At 38.8% G+C, this 19,823-nt stretch overlaps 1 protein-coding gene across 1 annotated transcript in view; it reads left to right on the top strand.

The window, feature by feature from the left end:
• The first annotated feature begins 1,541 nt into the window (after positions 1-1,541).
• tnn (tenascin N) overlaps positions 1,542-19,823 on the top strand; it is a 39,091-nt gene continuing 20,809 nt past the window's right edge. Inside the window, exons 1-8 of the mRNA XM_075483423.1 lie at positions 1,542-1,684; positions 8,262-8,462; positions 8,684-8,884; positions 9,130-9,504; positions 13,996-14,129; positions 14,221-14,350; positions 17,340-17,522; positions 18,295-18,384. Of these exons, the coding sequence (XP_075339538.1) occupies positions 8,264-8,462; positions 8,684-8,884; positions 9,130-9,504; positions 13,996-14,129; positions 14,221-14,350; positions 17,340-17,522; positions 18,295-18,384 (1,312 nt within the window). The 5' untranslated portion in view covers positions 1,542-1,684; positions 8,262-8,263. The remainder of the gene's footprint in view (positions 1,685-8,261; positions 8,463-8,683; positions 8,885-9,129; positions 9,505-13,995; positions 14,130-14,220; positions 14,351-17,339; positions 17,523-18,294; positions 18,385-19,823) is intronic.

Genomic DNA, 19,823 nt, shown 5'->3' with positions numbered 1-19,823 from the left:
GCCTGTAACTTTAACATGCTTGTCTATAATTTTGTGTCTAATCTTCTGAGACAACTCTTTCCTTCGCTTCCTTTGGTCCATGTTCAGTGTGGTTGACACCATGTCACCAAACAGCACACTGACTACTTGTCACACTTAACTTGGATTAAAAGCCTCCATTATTAAACTAGCAAGCTTGAAAATGTACTTACGTTAATTACCCACTAATCACTGTGACAGCTTTGACTTACTGTTCTTTATGTAGCTTCAAATATCAAATTAAGTTGGACGGTGTTGCCTCCCCGTCCGTAATTTTCTACCTGTATGTTTTGTATTATGCAGTTCACTTTTTCTTCACCACTTGGTAATTTAGTTAAGCAAACTAATTTCCCCGAGGCATCATTTTTCCCAACTGGGATCCAGTAATCTCTTCTGTGACATAACTGTATGTTGTGTTGGATCTGGGAATTCTGGGTAGTTGATGTAAATGGACTGGAAATTGATAAAGTTAATTGATTTGAATTTTGTGTTGGTTGATTTAAAAAAAGGTATTCAAAACTTAAAAAAAAAAAGACACATACAGCTTTTTGTTCACTGTGAAATATCATGTATTTTCAAGCCAAAAGGCTCAAGTCTAAGAGAAGTCGCGAGTCATTGATGTTAAAGTCTGAGTCGAGTTCGAGGTCCCTTGTGACTTTATCAAGTCAATTTAGAAGTCATTAAAATTAGGACTCGAGTGTGACACGTGTCCACAGCTCTGCAAGCAGCCCCTGTCAGCATAAACTATTGTTCACCTTGACACCTGGGTTCTTTGGTACTGGTCATGGAAACAGAACAAACTTCCTACTCAGAGATTCTACTTTTCTTTAACAGGAACCATCTGAAAGAAAAGATTTTGGTAGGATTTTGAAACTTGTGGTTTTCCTGTCAACAGGAAGGGGTTATGTGTCCTCGCAGAACACTTAGTGGTGGCCAATTTTAAAAACAATATGAAAAACATTTTAAAGACAATAAATGTCAAATCAGGACAAGAGTATTTGGTTACTAACTGCAAATCCTCAAAACAACAATGAGTGCCTCAAAGATATTATCAGGACTCAATACCCCAAAGTGCTCTTTTTTTTTTTATCTCCATCGCTAACAACGCTGCAACTACTCCCAAGTGGTTGATTCTATCCCAAACCCACTCTGGGTTTATCTTGGCTTCAGCCATACCACTTTCACCAAAACCTTTATTCAGTCACTGTGTTTAAGATCCTTCTGCAAAATAGATTAATTTCAAATCCCTCTGCTAAAGCAACTAAAAACACACAGGCATAGAAAACATTTAATACACAGGGGATGAATGGTTTAGACAATCAGACAAGTTGAGAAGTATGTTTGAGTAAAGGGTAGAACTAAACATAATGATCACTCCTCCTCCTCTAGTCCTTTACCCTTTTCATTCAACCACTGAAGGAGAAGAGGAGCGGGGACACTCCCAGACTGACCGCCCACTGGCCTACAGGCATTTGGAGAGATTTTACCATTTAAAAAGGGAGGGAGAGAGACAAAGTGACTGGCAGCGTAGAGATCTCTGAATCACTTGCTCTGGCCTGTCAACAGGTGGCATAGGGAGAGGTCTGGAGAGTGACTTTCAGTCCATCAGAGAAAAGAGAGAAGCAAAGAAGTTAAAGGAGGAGAAAGCTAAAGAAAACCCTCAAGGGTAAGCCAGCCTAATTAGAAATTGGTCTCTTTTCTCAGAAAATGCTAACTTTTAGCTTAATTTGCATTGTCTTTTCTTTTGTTAAAGCATTTGAAATATTGCTCATCATTTGGAAGTTTATTGGCAGGTTTAATTTCAGTGTAAATTTGAACATAACTTTTAAATGTGGTTACATTGAGGCCACTGATGAAAGTTATGAGTGCATACATGATCTTCAGTTTTGCTCACGGAAGATTCGGTTAATTCTACAGCTCTTTTTCAGCTTTTATTTCTCTCCCATCTCTCTTTACATCCATCTAAACTCCCAGTCACCTTTATTGCACTGTCTATCTTTTACTCTTTCTATGTTTCACCTTCTCTTCCGAATGTCTTATATCATGATCAGAGGCAAATACCTGCACACCTTTGACTCTGCTGTCAGTTACATGACAGGCTCATTTATTGGTTTCCAGGACCAAAACTGCTCTTGAGTTAGTTTGGGGTTGCTCCAGGTAAAATCTCTGGAAATGCTGTTCATGAATAAAACTTGTTTATACGATTTTGACTAATGATGATAATGAAAGGATGTTGAAATCTGACAAAGACAGACCCTCTATTGTTGAATATATTGAGTTTAACACTAAAAGCAAATACAGAGAAACATTACAAAATCAGACTGAGTTAGATATTCAACATGAAAACATGTTGTAATTTGGATGAGCGAAGAAGCTTAGTCAAGAATTTATTTTTCCTCAGACAGTGTGACATAAATCAGAACGATTATTTTCCCATTGCAGCAGCCGTAACAGCTTTTAGTGCCTGTAAAAGCATATTAAAACTATCTTTTGTGACTAATATATCAACTAAATAGCCTCATTGTACTGTCGATAATCCTATGCTGTCTACCAAGCTGCTCGCACAAATTTTTCCACTATGATAATAATCTAAATATTTACATTAACTGTGTGCTGGGGTGATAGATATTCTCACTGGGCTGTTGATCCAGTAGATCTACCTTTAATGCTACTGTGCTGGCTCAGGGGATACACAGAAGCTCTTGCAAAATGAGCTACAGATGTGGGCCCTCAGCTGTGCAAAATGATAGAGAGAGGAGGCGGCAAAGAGCGGCAAAGGACATAGAGAAAGACCCACAACCCTGAGTGGGTGGCTTGTAAAAAGTGTTCAGATTGCGTAATGTGACTTCTTTCATGGAAATATCAAAACTCTACTTATGGTGTGGGTATTTTTAATTTACAGCTCCATCACTGATTGACAACCATCTTTAGCATATGGAAGATTTAAATAAAAGCCATACATTTTAAAAATCTGTACCAACACTTTGGTGTTGGTTGGTTTGTTGGTACCAGCAATGGTTTTCATTTGGCAGCCTCACTGGGGGGAATGGAGCCTCTGTGTTTCTAAAGCAAGGTCTCTATCGAGGTTTCCTTGCGGTCTGTGTGGCAGCAGGAGGCAGACAGAATCGTGAAGATATGAGCTAGGTTCTCAGACAATAATTGCTCTCAGACGCGTTTTATCATTTTAGTTTCCATGTTCTGTCTGCAAGCTGCTGTGTCGGGAAGGAAGAGGCGAAGGGAAAGGAGTTCCACAAGTTTGCAACCGCATATAAAGGCATGCATGACCTTGTCTCTCCTCATTCTCATCCTGGTTGGTTTCTTCCAAATAAATTAGTCTTGAGCTGAAACCTGGTGAAACAGTCAGCCCTTTGTCTTAGGCTTAATGGCTCTCTCTTTCTCTCTCTCTCTCTCTCAAACCGTCCGAGTCTTCGGCTGCCTCTCTCTTTCTGTCCCTGTAGTCCCAGTTTAAGGTTTTTGCTTTCAGAAAAAAAAATAGTCTCTGCATGTCTTTTCTTCCTTACTTTATATTTATGATCCATTGTTCAGGATAATCCCAGTTTTCAAAGCTCTAAAGGACATTTAGAGCACATCAATATGCTTTCAGTTAAAAGTGTCTTTGGATTTGATTTGATTCAGAGGTTACCTTCTCCCATCCCTGTTTGCTGTAAAGGCCTAGTTTCACATACTGTACACACATGGACTGGGCACCTCTTCTTATTATAAAAGAGTGAACACACACCACACGTTGTCAACAAACATTTTTACAGGTCTACTGACATAGCCCCGCTTTAACACAGAGAAGTTATTGTCAGGAAGGAATTTCTAACTGCGTTTACGGACATGTTGAATTTTACTTGCTTTCAGCTTGAAAGACAGGTCTTATGCTGACAGAGAGCCATGCTGTTTTCCTGCTGTGTGCTCCAGCTTTGGAGTGACTAGAGACAGTCAAGTGCATTCAGGTTACAAATGTATTGGACACAAAAGCCAAACATGTGTTCAACATCTTTATGTTACTGCTACATTGGAGTCCATCCAATACATATCTGCTTGTGTGAAAATTCTCTGTCCTGGTTTTTGCCATGCCTTTGTTTTTGTCACAGCCACTATATGCTGCAACAAGGTTATTTCAGGTTTTAAAGTTTCACATCCAGCCACCACCTGTTCCATACATCCTGCTATCACATATACACCCATATGCACCCACTGATCTAACTACACTGATGTTTCAAAGCTCGTGAAGCCCTCAGAATTATCTACATTTCAGTATTTATGTCACCAACTATGTTGCAATGATCAGGACATTCATTTACACCTGATCATTACTGTATTGACTAAAAACATCTGATTCTAAATTAATTTTCATATTAATGACTAATCCAAGAGATTCACATCCTTTTGCTACTAATGTATAATACAAATTTTCCTCACTAAATAAAACACTAAGGGTAATGTTTCTATCTCATTATTTTGGCATCTTTTATCATCTTTTAGGACCTGAAAATGTGAAAATCTGATTATCTTTCAAGTTCAAGTTCACAAACTGTAGACATTCAACCATCTATCCATTCCTACATTCATTTATCCATCATCCATTATTATTCAATCAACAAATCTCTCTGTGTCTCAAGTCACTCATCCTTTCTCTATTTAACCACCTCTTCTACCATTCATCCATCCTCCTGTCAATCTATCCGTCTCTCACTGCTCCTAATTTCCTTTTTCCACGAATCCCTTCATAGTCCTCTCTTCTCCACAACACGACATACTCATCAGTCAGTAGAGACCTTCTGCTATATGCTTATGCTATGTGTTCCAAAAGAAACAAGAAAAGGATCTGAAAATGACAAGCATTAAATAAAACCTTGACAGAGTTCTATAGACATGCTTGTTAAGCATCTCTGCACTACAGCTCAGTGCTATTACCCGTGACCATAGTATCCCCTCTATAACGTGGCCAACTGCCAGACGATGAGTCAAGCACAATCTTTCCATCACTTGTTCTGTCACCTATTCACTCTTTATCACTCGATCTATCTCACTTTTCAGTTTATTCATCTTTACTGTCCTTCCCTTTTTATAATGTCTCTTAACTACATCTCTGAATTACTGTCGAAAGTTTTGGCCACTGATGAAACATCCTCTTAAGTAGTAGTTTTGACCACCACATAGGGTAGAATAAACAATTTGCCAGATGTTATGGCTTGGATTGTTTGCACAGGCACCAGTCTCTGACCTCAAGCTTTGGACCAGCAGCAGCCGACTAGACTTTGGATGTAACCAGACAAGGTCAGGACTATTGAGTTTGGACCGATTAGAGACAGGTTGTGGTAATTCCAAATCTATTGGTCTCCCCATAAACAGGATCAGAGTATTTTGAATCACAAATATCTACTGAAGTTAGAAACTCAGATTTAAGATTCACATGCCAACATTTACTTTGCTTAAAAAAAACTAAAATAAACACAAATCTATCTGAGTAAGAAAAGTAGCTGTCAAATATTTGAAGTGTCTAAGGATCCCCCATAAAAACAGCTGTAAATCTGATAATCGCATCATCTTGGTGAATGGAAGATTGGCGGGATTTTGGTGCACTTGTTGACATTTTAATAATCTGGCTGTGTGGAATCAAGGGGATTTTAGGATCTCTTTCTCGCTTTGCAGATATTCAACTTTTCCAGCTGGGTAAGCACTTGAAGCTCAATAAGCCTATGCTTTGAAACTGTCTTGTTTAGGTGATTGGTTTATCCTCTTAAAAATTCTACAAGAGAGCAAACGCCAGAGTAAATTTCAAAACAACAGTGCGCTATTGCTCTGCTTTTACATTAAATGTAGCAGAAACAGTGAAATTAAAGCAGAGGAAGAGAGTTTTATTTTTTGCCCCGTCTGAAGCTACTATTTTCTACTGAAGCTACTGACTTTTCCTGCACGTTTATCAAATCAGAACTGTATTACTTAATGCTAGTCAAACATATATGTTAAATTTCTGCAAAATACTATAGAGTTTCCACTTGTCAACCATCACACACTTTCTTACTTATCTTTCCTTCACTCTGTCAGAGGTTGTGTGTTTCCAAAGACCACACAAGCTTAGAAAGGTTGGATCAGAAGTTCCCTCTGCCAATTTTACACCAGCAAGTTAAATTCAGACCAGAGCCGAAAAAAGGCCTTCTGAAGTTTAAAACAGGCACACTATTTTGAAAGCATGTAATTTACTTTCTGGTAGAAGCCGCTTCAAAGTTTTAGGTTCACATGACATCACTGCCATTAGGAACGATGACATCAGCACTGTGGATGATCTCCTGCGCTTTCTGCAACTTTAAAACGCCTGACTGAGCACAATTCATAGTTTAGAGCCAAAAGATCTCCAGTAAAGCGATGTATGCACACCTTCTGCTGCTATAACTGTGGAATAAGAGCAACCATTCACACACACACACACAGTAGTGGTTAATGTGTCCCGTGATTAAATATACAGTCGTGTGCCTCACTGAATATAATGTAACTCGTGTATCGTCTGGACAGTATTTCTGTTCTCACTTCTACGTGAAACATTTAAAGTACAAAAGTGACCCTCCCTCCACCCCGAGACTCAGGTGCAATCAAGCGCAACGACAAACATCTACAGTTTCAGTGGTCTGTTACACATTCTGTAGTTCAAAACAACGATACAATCTGCACAAAATGTATACACCGGTGCTCAAAAACAGATGGAATATTCAATCGCCAGTCCCTGAAGTTAATCTGATGTGCCAGAAGTCTGCAGTAAGGTGTTTATCTCTCTTTCTTTGATGCTTCCCACTGATTTGCTTGATCAATCAGGGTTTTTAAAAAGGCAGCTGCCTTAGACTCTCAGAAACCCCAATAACCCAATGCTCAGTCCATATTATTTCACTCTAGGTAAATGGAGTATTCATGCTTTTATCAGATATTTAATTTAGTGAGGTTGAATCTCAACGATAACGATTTTTCAGACTCCTTTATATGGTGCTGGTTGTGTTGATTAACTGTGAAGTAATTGAAGTAATTTGTTGTTTTCTGCACCTGTTAATTACATTTATTCATGTCTGAAGAAACAGAAAAGTCAAGTTGAGAGTTGAGAGCACTGGAGACTCACATTGGCTCCTCTATACTTTCTGTTATTGGAGCAAAGGGATCAAATTCTGATCTGAAAAGAGTTCTCCTGCGGGACTTTGGACACTCATAAAAATATACAACCTGCTTTAAAACTGTTCCTTGTCCTGTGAAGGTGCACGGGAAAAGACTTTTCACGACCAGTTTGTGATGAACATAAGAATTGGAGTAACCCAGTTTGACTATAACACCAAAATTATTGATGACAAAAAATACTCTAAGAAAAAAAAGGTGAATAAATTCAGAAATATTCCATTGTACATAGACAAAGCAGTTGGCAGAATGATATTTTTGTTTCCTGGAACACTTAATGACATTTTGGCACAAAATACCATTCTGCATTTTTACTATTTCATGGAGAGAACTTTTATGAAATAGTATTAGTTTGGAGTCAATCACTACTTTCTTATGAGCTTTACTGAAAAAGGGGTTAACAAGTGCTCTCCATGTCACAATCCTTGGATGAAGGAGAAGGAGAAATAGAACCTAAACACAGGCAGCACTGACAGGCTGGAGGTGAGCAGGTGAAGAAACAGAGACTGTATTAAAAAAATACAGAAAGGCTCTACAAAGGCAGGAAATACAAGGTACAAGTGAAGACACATGACTGGTAGACTAAGGGCCGCTATGACAGTGTAGACAAGTATCTGGCACTGAACGAAAGAAACCAGGGAGTATTTATTAAACTGAGGGAAAGTAATGCATATCAGTTGTATCAGTCAGAAACAAAAACCTGTGGTGAGAGGGAACAAAACTAACCAGAATGAACAAAGAGAGCATGAAGTATTGAATAAAACAAGAAACTTAACAAGCAAAGTAACTGAACAAAGTACAAACTCCAACACAACAAAACCCACAGACCACGACACCCCATGCCCGTATTGCTTTCCAAATTTAAAAGAAAAAAAATGAAGTATGATTCCCTAATTTTTTCTTTTTTTTTCTTTTAGGCACATGCCTAATTCTGCATTCCACAATGAGACTTGACCGTAGCCTCATATGTACACCCAGCGACAAGCCATCAACAGTTTATGTGTCCTTTGTGCAGTGGCTGCCCGCCTGATGTCAAAAGAAAAAAAATGAATGAATTTCTGCTCTTACTTGTTCTGCAGCAATGACCGTTAGACTCCTGCGGAGGGCCCTGGGCCTCGTGGCCCTACTCTGCGCCTTGTCACACCATGTAAGCTCCATGGACAACCAGCCGGATTCCGCAGCCCCAGAGCAGGGAGTCACCTTCAGCCACGTCTATAAAATTGACATCCCAGGGAGCTCCAGTTGTACACTCGACCGTCTGCCAACCCAGGACGAAACAGGTCTTACAGAAAAGACAGAATTAAAAGATAAAGAAAGACAATTCAACTGAGAACAATTGCAGGTAGATGTAGGAATATGACTGTAGTATGTATATATGTTAGTTTCCCAATTATATAGGTAACTCTAGGTATAGCTAGATAACAGATGGAGGATTTTAGCATCTTGTAATTGCTTTGTGGTATTTGGTGACTAAGAAGAAGAACTGTGACACTTGTTTTAGGCCTGCAGAGAGACACCACAAAAAAAGGGGAGAATGACATTATCTTCAAACACAACATCAGGCTAAAAACACCCACGTGTGAATGTGAGGAGTCGGAAAGCTTCAAGTCTCTGTTGTACAGAGTCAATGGACTGGAAGAAGAAGTCAGCTACCTAAAGACCCAGTGTTCTCAGGGATGCTGTGGAAGAGGAGATGCTGCAGGTAGGCTGTCAAGACCAATACAATCAGGTGGCTGAGATGGGAAGTCAGCTACTGGCCCAGAAGTCATACAGGACAACATGTGGTGTATGCAAGGGCTGGGAGATACAGGATAACTCATTTTACACTCTGAGAACATTATTTATCGTGAGCAGGCTATTTTAAGCATAAGTATATCATATTTAGATGATTAGAGGTATGAAAGCAGCTACAAACAGTACAAGCTTTTCAACCATGTCTTTTTAAAGGTGTCGACAAAAGCTGTAGCGGCCACGGTACCTATCAACACGACTCCTGCAGCTGCCTCTGTAACCCAGGATGGGAAGGCCCAGATTGCTCTGCGTCCACCTGTCCTGACGAGTGCAATGACAACGGCCGATGTGTGGATGGAAAATGTGTTTGCCATCAGGGCTACACAGGAGCAGACTGTGGCCAGCTGATGTGTCCAGGTGACTGTAACGACAAGGGACAGTGCGTGGATGGAAAATGCGTGTGCTTCCCACACTTTACTGGTGAGGACTGCAGCACCCCAAAGTGTCCCAATGACTGCAAGGACAAAGGCCAATGTGTGGATGGTCAGTGCATCTGTGATGAAGGCTTCTATGGGGAGGACTGTTCATCAGGTAAGCTATTCAAATACTAAACATAAATTCTATGGATTGCATAATCATTTTTTGAACGTGTGTCCAAAGAGAGCATGTAGTTTTGTGAACTTTTGATCTCGTGGAGGCTGCACGTTGATTAAAGTCAAGTTTCTTGTTAATAGTGTTAAATGGCATTTTCTTGTGCTAGAAGACAACTAATTAGCAAAATAAGCTGCCAAAGTCATGGCTGATTTATGAAATACAAATGCAGTGCACTAACAAACAGTCTTAAGTCTCAACAGTCAATAAGTTCAGCCTTTCCAAACTTAAGAAAACAAAAACTTGTAGGTAGGACTTGTCAGAGCAGGTTATTCAAATAAAGGTTTATCCGACAATAACTCCTCGTTATTACAGTTTCTCTTTGATAAGGTCAAACTAAACAGTCAAAAGTGCAGATGATCAGTGACAATTTCAAGGTGATATGTTCACTCCTTGAAATAAATACATAAAAACTTATATGTTTGGTGCTCTAAACGTTTTCAAAAACACATTATAGCAACAATATTGACCATTTTGCTCACAGTCCCGACCTGAAACAGGATACCACAGAAATGGATGACAATGATAGAAAATTATAAATGAATAGTAACAAGAATTGCAATGATGCCTGGCAGTGAAGTGGGATTATAATCTGGAATCTGACGAGATGCACCATGGACTTTTAGTTTATTCTTGAATAAAAAGTTTCTGGCAGGGAAACAGCCTGTTCTTTTTTCAGAAATCTACTTTTAACTTTTTGTTTGTTTCACTGGATTAAAGAGCAACAGGCTCCAGCTTTTCAAAACTGCCCCAGTGAGCGGTCCAAGATTCATTGAAAAATTCCTTTGCACAGTTTTCTATAGTCTACATAACCTAACAGGTCTGTGATAGGAAACTAGAAAACTTTATCAAACCTTTAAACCAGTCCTTTTTCGATAAAATGATCAGTTGTGTCAGCAGATTTTGGTCAGAAGCTACGCATTATTAAAACTTTCAGTGAATGTTCGAGTAAGATATTTTCACTTTATATCAAAGTGAAACTTGAAAAGATCAATACAGTGAATATTGCATTAGACTGCTTAAGGTCTCATATGAGACAGAAGTACAAAAAATGGATGAAAAAAAAGATGCAACTGACTGGAATGGCTCCCGCAGTGTAGATGAAAACAAAACCAAGAGCCAGGAACATCTTGGAAACATTGACACCCAGAAAAGTTCTTTCCACTCACAAACCAAGTACTCTACATATTCACTTTTTAGAGACAGAGCAGATCGCTCCCTAGATACATAGAGAGAGAGAGAGAGAGAGATAAAGATCTTATTGCATGCAGATACATGCTAAAGACACATCCTGTGTCCTCAACCTCGGTCCTACCCACTGGTAATTAGACAGAATCAGAATTTGTTACCATGGACGGTGGACTAAACCTGCATTGCCGATACTCTGATGATGACAAAACCTTTCACAAATGAGGCGAAAAATGATTCAACTGAAAAACTTGCCTTTCAGTGAATTTACTGAAGGAATTGAATGATGAAGGAAAACTTGTATTTTCATGGATGTGAGTTATGTCACTCTGGTCAGTTCACGTCCTATTCAGAAAAGTTTTCTATGAGCGTGTGATGTAATCTATACAGAAGAAAACTATTTGAGTGACCATTAACTTTTTTATAGGTAAAATGCATGTGGTGCCGATAATAACTCTTCACGCCAAGGCTTCCATTAACGTTGTTACTTTGTCACCTCTGTGGTTCTAAGAAACTGTTATCCCACAGAGAGAGAACAGGTGCTACATGGAGCTCTGCAGAGACTTTTACAACCTCAATTTAAAAAAAGGTGGGAGACTTTGGGAGTTGGGAGTATTATGTATTTCAGTGCTGAAGATCATGACATCCGGTGCTGATTTACATCCATGTTTTTGTCAGAGATTCTTTTGTCCCATCCCAACTTCTTTTGAGAACTGTTGCTGCCCTCAGATTCAAGATGATATGATAATTATAAAAGAGTAAAAAAAAAAAAAAAGTTTTATGAGATTGGTAAACTATTGCACTATCTTTTTATTTACATTGAGTCACAACGTTTTTGGAAATGGGGGCTGTAAAACCTGCCTGAATAGGGAAAGAGAAAAACAGTTGGCTTTTTGTCAGCCATCCTCAAACATCTGTTTGATCTGCTGTATGTGTCATCATCCCCAGCGCATCCATTAGCCAAATGGAAATCACCTGGCATGTTATTTCCCATTATGTTCATACAGGTGCTCAGGGAAGGTTTTTAAATCAACAGTAAAAGGGCGTTCTGATTGCTGATGGCAAAGTGCCATCAAGAAGAACACACTTTTTTTTAACAGATTTTTATTATTTGAACTATTGTCAAATATTTCTTTAGAAATAGATCATATATATATGTATATGAAACTGAGTCCTAAATGAATCTTTAATGAAAATCCTTAAGAACTTCTTAAAAGATCCCTTTTTTCCTCTACACCCCCATTGCCACAAAGGTACAATACCTGGTTTGTTATACGAAGTCTTTCAAGATGTACTTAAAATGATGGCAGTTATCACCACTGTCGCCTGCTTCTGAGGAATTCAAGGCATTTCTCTCAACAATTATTTCAGATTGAGCAGCTGAAGGGGCCCTTTCAGTGGGTTGAACTATGACCACAGCATCTTTGGCCCTCCAGACAACCTGTGACATCAGGTCACATAATACCCCAGAAATATAACATCTCGCAACTCAATCCTGCTTTTTAAGCCGCAGGAAAATCCTCAATTTTCCTGCTAAATGCTCTACTCACCGAACCACTAATACTGAACTATGCCTCAGGAGCATAGTACGAAATTGCATTTTGGAGGAATCTGAGGCCAGGAAAGCAGAAACATGAGCAGTGGCAGCCAGGCATGGACAGCAAATTCATGCTGGAAATCAATTCTACACAATATTAAAAACTTTGCTGCAAGCAAACAGCATAAATCTCTGCCTTTTCTCTAGATTAATAAAACAATTTTCCATATCAGTCTGTACTTGTCTTTTTCTTTCTCCACATTTGACCAATAGTCCGCATCCTATTTTCTGAAGCAGGAAATCCTTAAAATGATTAAGCAAAGCCATTTTTAGTCTTACAAACCAGAAGAAGTGGATGAATGGTTCAGGCTTCACAGTAGCAGGTCAGCTATGTCAAATCTTGTATTTTCTCAAGCTGCGTTTTTCCCTGCAGTGGCAGAGAATAGCTAGAGACAGATCTACAGCTTTGCGTGTAGGTGCTATTGAACCTAATCCAACATCAATAATGGCACCGTGTCAGAGGAAAAGTAAGGGTGGAAGGGGAAAGTGGGAGGTAAGAAAAGAAATACATTGTGTTGTTTTTAGGTGTTAGTAATAATAGTGGTAATAAGCGCCGGGAGAAATAGAACCCCAAACCAAAACAGTCGAAACATTCTTCGTTTTATGTGGCTACTTTCCATTTCAACACCTGGATGATGGATGTCAATCTGCTTTCTGACTGATGATGGCAATTCTGCTCTTGAAGAATGGTTGAATAGTTTATGTTCGGTGTACTTTGATATCATTGTTTGCTTTCATGATTAAAAGCAGCTGCTTTGTAGTTTGGCAGTCTGCAAAGCATCTTTACAATACAAAATATTTGCCTTTCAGCACGAACTTGTGTGTTAACACTCCACTTTTCCGGTCTTAACATGTTAATTTATACACTCAAGCTGGTCTGACATATTATTTAAGGGAAAAGATTGTTGACAGTCACGTCTAGAGTAGCAACAGGGGGGCATTAACTGCTCCTGCATGGAAAAGGGCCGCTACACTTAAGGGAAAACATTAAGCTTCCGGACTCTGCCTTGTGGAACAGCATCTGAACCTGATGTGAATTCCTTCCCTGCCAGAGTTATGGCAGACTCCTTCAGCACCCGTTTAACAAATTTACCCTCAATATATACCCTTGTTTCTGTGAAATGCTTTACTTTTTAAAATCTACTGCCCTTTGCCGTTCACTTCGGTCCATCATACCCACAGAAAGCCCATCTTGTTTAAGGAAAACCTCCCTCCTAAACACTGCTGACATGCTGTCTTATTTCTTTTAGCTTCTGTTTTGTTATTCTACTCCCCCATAGGTATATATACCATTCTTACCCACAACCCTTCCCCTAGTTTTCCATCACCTCTGCTGAAGCAAACTGGCCATGTACAGTTTAACCACCTAAAATATATATACATACACATATTTTTCCAATTGGTTGACAATAATAAAACCCTCAGGTTTCTAAATAATGGATTGCTTACGTCTGGTTCAGAGCTTTGTCTTTGCTTTAAGTTACAAAGCAAGTTATTAGAGTGGACTTGTCAGTTAAGTTGAACAACATAAAGACTTTCAGAGGAAAAAAACAATTTACAGTCGATTAAAAACAAACATTATCAATCTCTATTATCAACCAGTCTTTTAAAATCAGCATGTGTCTGCCCCTCTGTTTCTCTCACAGTTTTCAGACCTCAGGGTCTGAGGTTGGTCCAAGAGACTGAAGACTCTCTTCTGGTTGAGTGGGAGTCCGTCCGAGGGGCAGAATATTACGTGTTGACATATCATCCCAAAAATGAAGAGAGTGCCATGGAGCAGGTATATGTTCTTTGATCGTTGTCAAATTGATGATTAAGAACCATATTTTTTGTTACTACTTAAAAAACATTTTTTACCCCCTGTATCCTAGGTTCAAGTTCCGAACACCGAAAATTCCTATCTCATCACGGGACTGACTCCGGGGGTTACCTACATCGTCAAAGTGTACGCCGTCATCAAAGAGATCCAAAGTGACGAGGACATTATTGAAGCCACGACAAGTGAGCATAGTTTGCTGGGATCAGGAGGCGTGTGTTTCTTGTAATCTAAAAAGCCAAAAATGGAAAAAAATAAAATTTGCTTCATTAAATGAAGCTTAAGTGAGACATTTTTCTTTTAAATTAGCCAGTGGTTTAGAGATTAGGTAGATGTGACTTCTTAAGAGTCATTAGGCTATGGGGCCAGGTGTGGCTTGCAGGTATTTACAAGAATTTTGTGTGGATTAGGAAGTCCCATTGGAGGTCAAACCCAAGAATGTATGGGATGGCAGAATAAGAAAAAAGAACGCCTAAATGTTTTGTGAAAGAATGTGGACTAAGGAGAAAAAAAACTGCACACATACACTGACTTTTCAGATCCAGGCAGAAACTGATGACTTCTTGATCAAAGCTGCCACCTGCGTTTTTTGGAAAGCCATATCACTCATTGTCACTGTTGGGCAGAAACCTTGTTTCTCTGCATTTCCTCATTTGCATTTAATTATTTGATTTGATAATTTGAACAATTTGAAAATTATTCATTTTTCATGAATCAACCACCAAGAATTGCTTGTCTATGATCCACAGATAATAATTTCATGAAACGTATCAAAAAAGCTTGAAATCTAATCAAACTACTTCATTTATTGGCTCCTCAGACTGTCTGCAAAATCTCCACCCCATCTGGGAACTGCTTAACTAACTTAACAAGTAATTTCATTCATGCGCTTTCACTTATTTTACAACATCGTCATTTTTGTTGCCCCCAACGAGTAGGCTGCCCAACAGCAAAGTTATTCAAAGAGCAGGATGAGCAGTCATTCTCCTGTATTTAATTTCATTTATCCAGCTCAGTATGATGTGCTAAAAAGCAGTGAACATGCTGAAAGTCTGTCATTGCTTAGTTTTTGATTAAGAGCCCTTTTTTTAAAACATTAAATCTTATGGTAATTACAAGGGAATGGCTGTACGGATGTGTTTAACGTAAACTGTTGTTCACAGATGTGGTAGGAGACAGATGTGTCGAGGAAGAGATTCATTGACAGAATTAATGGAAGTGAGCTAGACTCACACAAAGTGGGAGACGAGTTTGATTATGGCCTGTGGTTCCCCTGGTTAGAATGGAAAACCTCACAGAGCATGGCATTCCCACATGGGCATAAGAAAACACAACATCATCTGGCTTATGGCTGTGTGAGGAGAACACAGAATGAGCCACACATTTGACTGTTTGTGTAGTTTTCATTTTAACTTCAAAAGATGGTCTACTTCAAAGGAGGTTTTAACTGAATGTTTTCATCTTTCTCTGAAAAACAAAAAAAGATGGCATAAAATATGCAAACCCCTTTCTTTTGTTCCGTTTTATGGCTCTTTTCTGTCTCTTTTTCCTTTTTTTTCACCATATGTCACAAATCCAGAGGACATCCTGTCAATGAGTTAGATCCAGTGTTGGCTTTTGGAATGCAAAAACAATTGCATTTCATTCATTTTCCATGAAAAGGTGTTCAAAGTGTGTTTCTAATCTTTGTCTGAATGTGGCTTTGATGATAGATCAGGGTTAGTTTTAACATGAAGTTATTTAATGTGACTGTGCTCAAGTAGAGTTAAAATAAATATTGTGGAAATTATAATCAAATAATAAGAACTAAAGGCCAGTCAAAATGTACTTGGCGAATAGATTTTATTGTATATGTCCCTCTCTGCATGTCTGCGTTGCTCAGCCTCTGTATACAACTGCAGTTACAAATAATTTGATACAAACATATTTTTATAGTTCACTTGAATTAACCTCAGGTATTAGTGTGTCTGTAAAGTGTTTTTATAGAAGATTCTCAGAAGATAATCAGTGAAAACGTTGACATCACCTGTCTGAACATCCTTCTGTGCTGCTCTACATGTTCAGTTTAAAGCTAAATTAACTCAAAGTTGACCTCAGCCAGTCCTTTCAGTCCCACATTCAGCATTCTAAAATCTGAGCATTTTAATCAAACCCAGCATGGACCTTTTGGTCATGCAACACTGTTTAATTTGGGTCGCCTAATATAACTGCTGGATGGGGCATTGAGATGTCTTTATCTAAAACTATGTAATCCTTTTTCCTGTTTTAAACCTCTAATCGTCAACATACACCCAAAATAATTCAGTCCATTTTTAATACAGATCACAAACTGCACCACGTTACTCAATGACATGAAGAAATGTCGATTACCTCAGTTCAGAGGCTGTGCTGTGTTGAAAGATATATTTAAGTGAGAAAGCCTATGCCTCAAGCCTAAACAATTCAAATTAGTTAATGTGACTGTTGTGATTCCATTTCTAGTACAAGAGATTTATATATTTTCTTTCCAAATTAGTTTACAGTTACTCACTTGCAGGATCTTCTTGTGTCATCTACAGTGTTTCTCTGCCCTGACATGATTACGTTTGAGAATCAATTCTACCTTGGCCATGATGAGGTGCAAAACACAATAGCAAAGCATACAATACAAAGACAGAACAGAGAAATTTCACAAAACAGTTTTTTTTTTTTACAGAGATGTTTCTTTGATGTGGAAATATGTTAACTGTTTAGATATTGTGTTCTGTCTCATATAGTGTTTTACGCCTCAGGACCACCTTAATTCTCTAGTGGTATTCATTTTCACAATGAAAAATGTGCATTTAGGCCATCATGTGTACTTCTCCTCACATTATGTTGATAATATCATCCACGCAAAGATGAAGAAAAATTAATTGTACCCAAACAATTATTTGGATCTTGTAAAGAGCAAAAAAAAAAAAAAAAACATCATTTGGTTTTGATATTTTCTGTATGGCTAAAAGGGAAATTCCTGCTTGGCACCCTCCCTAGGTATTGCACACTTCAAGGTGCAAGAGAATCATCGCCTAGCTTGAGGACACGTGAAGGAAGAGCTGAGCACATGCTTTTCGTTACCCATGCTGTAACATAGGCTTTCCAGCATAAGGTTCTTGTTTGGGCACCCGGTTTCAACAAGCCCTGTCTCCTTCCCAGATGCCTCAACTATTGACGATGTCCGAGTCCTTGGCCAGACAGAGGTCTCCATCCAAGTGGACTGGAAGAACCCACAGGCTGAAGTGGATTATTTTAAGCTCACTCACGTCGACCCATCAGGACAGGAGGAGGAGTTGAATGTACAGAGGAGCCAAGAGGCACGCACCAAACACACTATTGTGGGTGAGTCTTCTAACAGAAAGAAACACAAGATTGCACAGAAGACTCTTGTGACCGTTTCTGGAGTTGTTGGGTTTAGAATAGAATAGAATAGAATAGAAAAATACTTTATTTATCCCCCAATGGGTAATTTACATAGTAATCTTTCAATTAAAATGTACCTAAAGTCTGTAATAGTATGCCTTTTTTGCTCATCGAAATCAGTTTAACTTAAGAACTCTTTTGGTTTTGGTATGATATTCAATGCTTGAATTTGTCATTTTTCTTCAAAAAGTTAAATGAATAAGATTAAATTACATAACCACACATATGCAATGAATATGCCCACTTTTATATCTTAAAACGTTTGTACATTATAAAACATTGTAATTAGAAAAATCCTTTTTTCGACTGCATATAATTTGATAATGTAATGTGAATAAGCAAAAATTAAATCCCATGATATCCCAAATATATATATTATATATTTAATCATTAACATTAGCAGTACCTAATAGGTAGAGTATGATATTCATGTAACAGTACAAAACACAGTGGTTCCATTTATAGTGGCTTTTGACATCTTTCAAAAAAGTAAATTTTTGGTGTTTTTTCTTGTTAGATTATTTTGGATGGATTTTAGGCTTGACAAGATAAAGACATTTAGCATTCAACAAGGAAAAGAAAAGAAGTTCAGAATGATCTTCAGGTTAAATTTATTAACCACTCGAGAATTATAAAGTTGATCCCTCCCAATTTGGAATTCAGAAAAAAAAAAAAAACTGTCCTTCCACAGGTTTGTATCCAGGAACAGAGTACCAGATCTCGGTCCAGGCCGTCAAAGGAAAGACTGAAGGAAATCCGTCTTTCACCACTGGTGTCACAGGTTAGTGTCAACACATCAACATTCACAAATCACAACCAAGTGCGACTGTAAGCAGAAATAGAGCCTAGCTGTCCTCGGATCGATTCCTGCTTGACATTCAATGCTTTGAGATGGCTTTAGTAAGAGAACAGCAGAGTGTGGTTAACACCTACGGTGACAGATCAGCTGCATGCAGAGTTGACACACATTAAAGAAACAGTGAGGGTAACCACGTTTCACTCAGATTTGTCAAGCCATCTAGAATTCAGATGTGTGGTCAGAACCTAAAAGGGAAAACAAAATAATGGGTCACAGTACTGACGTACCATCTTATACAACCTTCCTCACACAGCCAATCAAAACAGGATAATGAACAGAGCTTGCAAGAGGCACCATTATGGGTTAATGATAGAGGGCTGGAATTTATGGCCCAATAATCTGGACAATCTTTAATGGTTGTGGTGAGCAGAGTCGCTGAGGGGAAACATGATACGAATGTAATGACTGTTAGATGCTCCCTGATGGTTAAGGTGAGAAGTTCTGTGATTTACAAAGTCCATCTGGTAAAGCTGGATATCAGCACATTGGTCTAATCGTGTTTTTGAGTGGTTTGAGTACGTGAGGGGGAATTCATTTCTCAGCTTCACTTCAACAGCCGTTCTTGACATTCACCACAGTCCACGACGGCACAACAGGTCTCCAGTTACTCCCTGTGTTCTCTTTTTTTGTCTCTCTCTCTTTCCCCCTCCCTTCTTTCCTCCACCTACATTCTCATCCACCATCTGAGCTCACTCAGATAAAAAGCAGTCTCCACGTTGATGGCTCTTCATTTTTCAGACGCTCAGACAGCCAATTTAATAATTTTTTGTCATCAGCCTTAGCGGGCGAACTTTCAAGACTCACCTCTCTTCTTATGAAGGCAGACAGGTACTCAAGGGTCCCTGCTTTTGCTAATCTTTTTTTTCTGTGAGAGTGTGCCACCTGCATGTGTAGTAATAGAGTGTGCGCGCGTGTGTGAATGGGCTAATCTACAACAGACAGACAGTGGCTTGTCTCCACTTCAGTAGGTACAATCCTTCATTTTAGGTGAAACCTGAAAGGGCTTAGAGGTGATTGAGGAGGATAGCCCTTGGCTCTGTTTATCAGAGTGGTTTTACTGGTTTCATGATGACTGACATGGAGAGCACAGTCACGTATTAGCTCACTAAAATGCTGTTTGCCTCCAGCCAGCTGGGTTACACAATGAGGAAAGATAAAATGTAACGATGCAGGAAATATGTAATATATAGTGTCAAAAGATGCAAGCAAAAAGTAATGAAGAAAAATAAGACTGCTGGTGCTGTGAGTTAAACAAAAAAAAAGGAACTACAACATTGGCTACAGTGCAGGGACAAGAGGGAGAAATAAAGATGTTTGTAGTAAAATGATGAACAGGAACAGGGCTGGTTATGAAAATAATG

This window comes from Odontesthes bonariensis, chromosome 14 (assembly GCF_027942865.1).
Source record: "Odontesthes bonariensis isolate fOdoBon6 chromosome 14, fOdoBon6.hap1, whole genome shotgun sequence".
NCBI classification, from domain to species: Eukaryota; Metazoa; Chordata; class Actinopteri; order Atheriniformes; family Atherinopsidae; genus Odontesthes; species Odontesthes bonariensis.
The sequence above is the reverse complement of the archived record's forward strand: the minus strand, read 5'-3'. Positions and strand labels throughout refer to the sequence as shown.